This window comes from Antrostomus carolinensis, unplaced genomic scaffold (assembly GCF_000700745.2).
Source record: "Antrostomus carolinensis isolate BGI_N321 unplaced genomic scaffold, ASM70074v2 scaffold23911, whole genome shotgun sequence".
Classification (NCBI taxonomy): domain Eukaryota; kingdom Metazoa; phylum Chordata; class Aves; order Caprimulgiformes; family Caprimulgidae; genus Antrostomus; species Antrostomus carolinensis.
The window spans coordinates 22,878-25,929 of NW_010296566.1; the positions used below are offsets into that span (position 1 = coordinate 22,878).

A 3,052-nucleotide genomic window follows, 5' to 3' on the forward strand; every position below is an offset into this window, starting at 1 on the left:
GATGCTTTCCAAACACTACTGTAGTAACAACTCCTCCCCTGTCTCAGGGCAGACCAGAAGCTAATAGTCGTGCTGCTCTTTCACTTTCTTTTAAGTGCATAATGCCTTTCAGATGGCACTCATTGTCCCCAGTTTGTTGGTACTGCATTAAATGGATGTTATGATCAGATAACGGCATGTTTTTACTTAACAGAATCATACATTTTTAAGTTTTAGGAGATTTATTTATTCTGAATGCAGCACCATACCTCCTCAGTTACCAAATATAATTCCCTTAACACAGCCTTCTATAAAACGAGGAGACTCAGCTCTCTATGCACAACAAAACTGAGTATTTCAGAAGAATCTACAACATTCATATCTTGGATTAGAGTTTTACTAGATCATAAAGCTCACAAGTATTTTGGCCTGGGCCCATTCTACTGAATGTGAAAAAGGGAACTGTAGCCCAGCTTGTCTTTCAGATTCAGAATAGGATCTAAAGTGCTAATAATTAGAAAACTATTTTCTGGAACTGGAATACAGCAAGTTTTCTCTGTAACTTACTAACTAAGCATAATGGTGGGGTTAATCATATATGAATCACTTTTCTGGCTAACACCATCATATAGAGTAAGAAAGAAAGATTCATGTTTTCCATTGTATTTTATATTTAAACCCACCCTACTGTCAGACATTTTAAAAAAAATGAACAATATTCTTCTCCACAAATAAGTCATCACCCTCAGTACCCTACAAACAAAATTTAGCAATACATATTGCCATCAACAGCACAGCTAGTTTCAATTAGTTTACCCATCAAGCTTCCATGCCTGCTGTCTTGACACTACTGGAGAACCTTAGATTTTATTTATAAGAAAGATGATAGTTAATTGCAGAAAAAGCCTGCATATGCAGTCCTACTGCAACCTGAGAATCGGAAGTCAAAAGGCAATGAAAAATAAACCAGTTCAATTATTTATTTGTATTATTTAATTTAATTATTTTAAACTAATTTCTTGATTCTGGAGAAGTCAATCTTATGATTTTTAATTATATGGGTAAGCAACATTGTACTGAACAAATACTCCAGTGTCCTGAAGAGCACAGTCCCAGCTGGGCAAGGAAGCTACATGCACTAGTTTTCCTGCTGGCATACAGATTCCGCAGCAACACTGGCTTGATGGAATAGCAGACATAAATCTTCATTCCTAACTGTATTCCCCACCTTCCTTGTTTTCTTCCAGGGAGCGAGTTCTCAGGGAACCCCTACAGCCACCCTCAGTACACAACCTACAACGAGGCCTGGCGGTTCAGGCGTTACTAAGTGAGTACCTCTTTCCCACAGCACACCCCCAGCCTCGCGCTCCTTCTGTTTGTCTCTTTGTTTTCTTTTCTTTGGTGTTTTGGTTTTGTTTGTTTGTTTGTTTGTTTCTGAGGAGGGTTTTCAAGTATTTGGGCAGGCCTTTTTCCTCACTCTCCAGTCCAGTCTCTAGATGGGCATACACCTCATGTGTGTTTTGTGTCTGTTCTGTAGCTGATTCCTCTTTCATGGGATGGTTCAGAATTCCAGTTCAGTTCTGGCTTCTCCATGGGCTGCATCCACAGTTTATTCTGGATTAGATTAGAAGTTAAATTCAGGTTCTACTTCTCTCTCCAGCCGCAGTCAGCATCTATTCAAGGTCTGATTAAAAATCCAGATGAGGTTTCACTGCTCTCCCAAGCTAAACCCAGAGTAAATTCCAAGGGATCTGGAAATACCATAGAAGTTCTTATCAGACCAGCTGGAACAGTGTCTGGAGTGGAAAACAGGCTGCATCACTAAGTTTATACTAGCCAGTAGAGTTTTCTTGCAGGGATATATCCATCTCCAGTGACTAATATGCCCAGAAATAGTCATTACCTCCCATAAGACCATATCTTTTAACAAAACACTTGTTTGCAAGGGAATAGGAAGAGATTTATTATATGTAAAATAAATCAGCTCAGATTATTACCTATGTATTTACTGAGGTTTAAAAACTGGATAATGAATGCACATTTTATTACAGTGTTGTTAAACCCCAGTAAATGTGATCTTAATAATCAATCACTATTTAACATGCATTCAATAAGCATCTAGAGAGCTTTCAGGCCAAATGGGACCAAAATCCCAAGTAATAAAACACTAATTTTGTTTTCTTTCTCCCCTCCTGGTTTTAAAAGTGACCTGTTATACTTCGTTGGGCATGCTTAGAACATCTGGCCCTGACATTTTCCTTGTGGCTGGGGATCAGGTGTGGCATATTTGTGCCGCAACACTCATGGGCTTCCCTCTCGGCCACTTATTGATGGTCAGAAGGGGGAAAAGGATCTCCTTCCCGTAGATGGGCTTCAGAGCTAGAGGCCATAGTAGCCTCTCTCCACTGAAATGCGGCCCTTGGCTGGTTTCCACTGATTGCCTTTCCCTAATCCCATTAAGAGCTGAGTCCCCAAGTTTGTTCTTTTGATTCCTTTCCTTTTCTTTCTTCCTTTTCAGTTCTCCTTTGTTTCTTTTCTTTGTTTGATTGTTTTATTTTTTATTTATTTATTTTTTTTTTACTGTTTGTCCTTTCAACCAGTCCATTCTTCTCCTGTGTTAACTTTCAGGTTCCCCTTATTATTATAGTGCCACATCCCGGGGCTCCGCACCTCCCACTGCTGCCGCTGCCTATGACCGCCACTAGTTACCATGGAAACCACATGAAACTGCAGGGCGACAGCTTAGGCCTCCACATTGTACCTGTCTGATCACCTCCCTCCATCCTTCGGAAGGGTGAAGAGACCTTCTCCGTTCCTCCCCACAGTCCAGTTCCTTCCTCTTCGCCATGAAGGCACCAGACCAAGCACTCACCACACCAGACTGAGACCTCTGCCCTCCCCTGCCCTCCGCCCCGACCGCTCCCTCACGCAGGAGAAGCCTGCAGCCAAGTGGCTTCTCCTCCGGAGTCCTCCACCACACCTGGGCAAAGCTCAGCCACGCAAAGTCCCCTTGGCTTCCAGGACTTCAAGGGGACTGGGAAGCAATGCAGCTGGCAACCGTTGCCTTACAGGA

At 42.0% G+C, this 3,052-nt stretch overlaps 1 protein-coding gene across 1 annotated transcript in view; it reads left to right on the plus strand.

Annotated features, from left to right (window-relative positions):
- LOC104532993 (paired box protein Pax-2-A-like) overlaps nucleotides 1–2,684 on the plus strand; it is a gene marked incomplete at its 5' end in the record, with an annotated part of 24,702 nt that extends 22,018 nt beyond the window's left edge. The window contains 2 exon segments of the mRNA XM_010178346.1: nucleotides 1,227–1,310; nucleotides 2,608–2,684. Of these exon segments, the coding sequence (XP_010176648.1) occupies nucleotides 1,227–1,310; nucleotides 2,608–2,684 (161 nt within the window).
- Nucleotides 2,685–3,052: the final 368 nt, after the last annotated feature.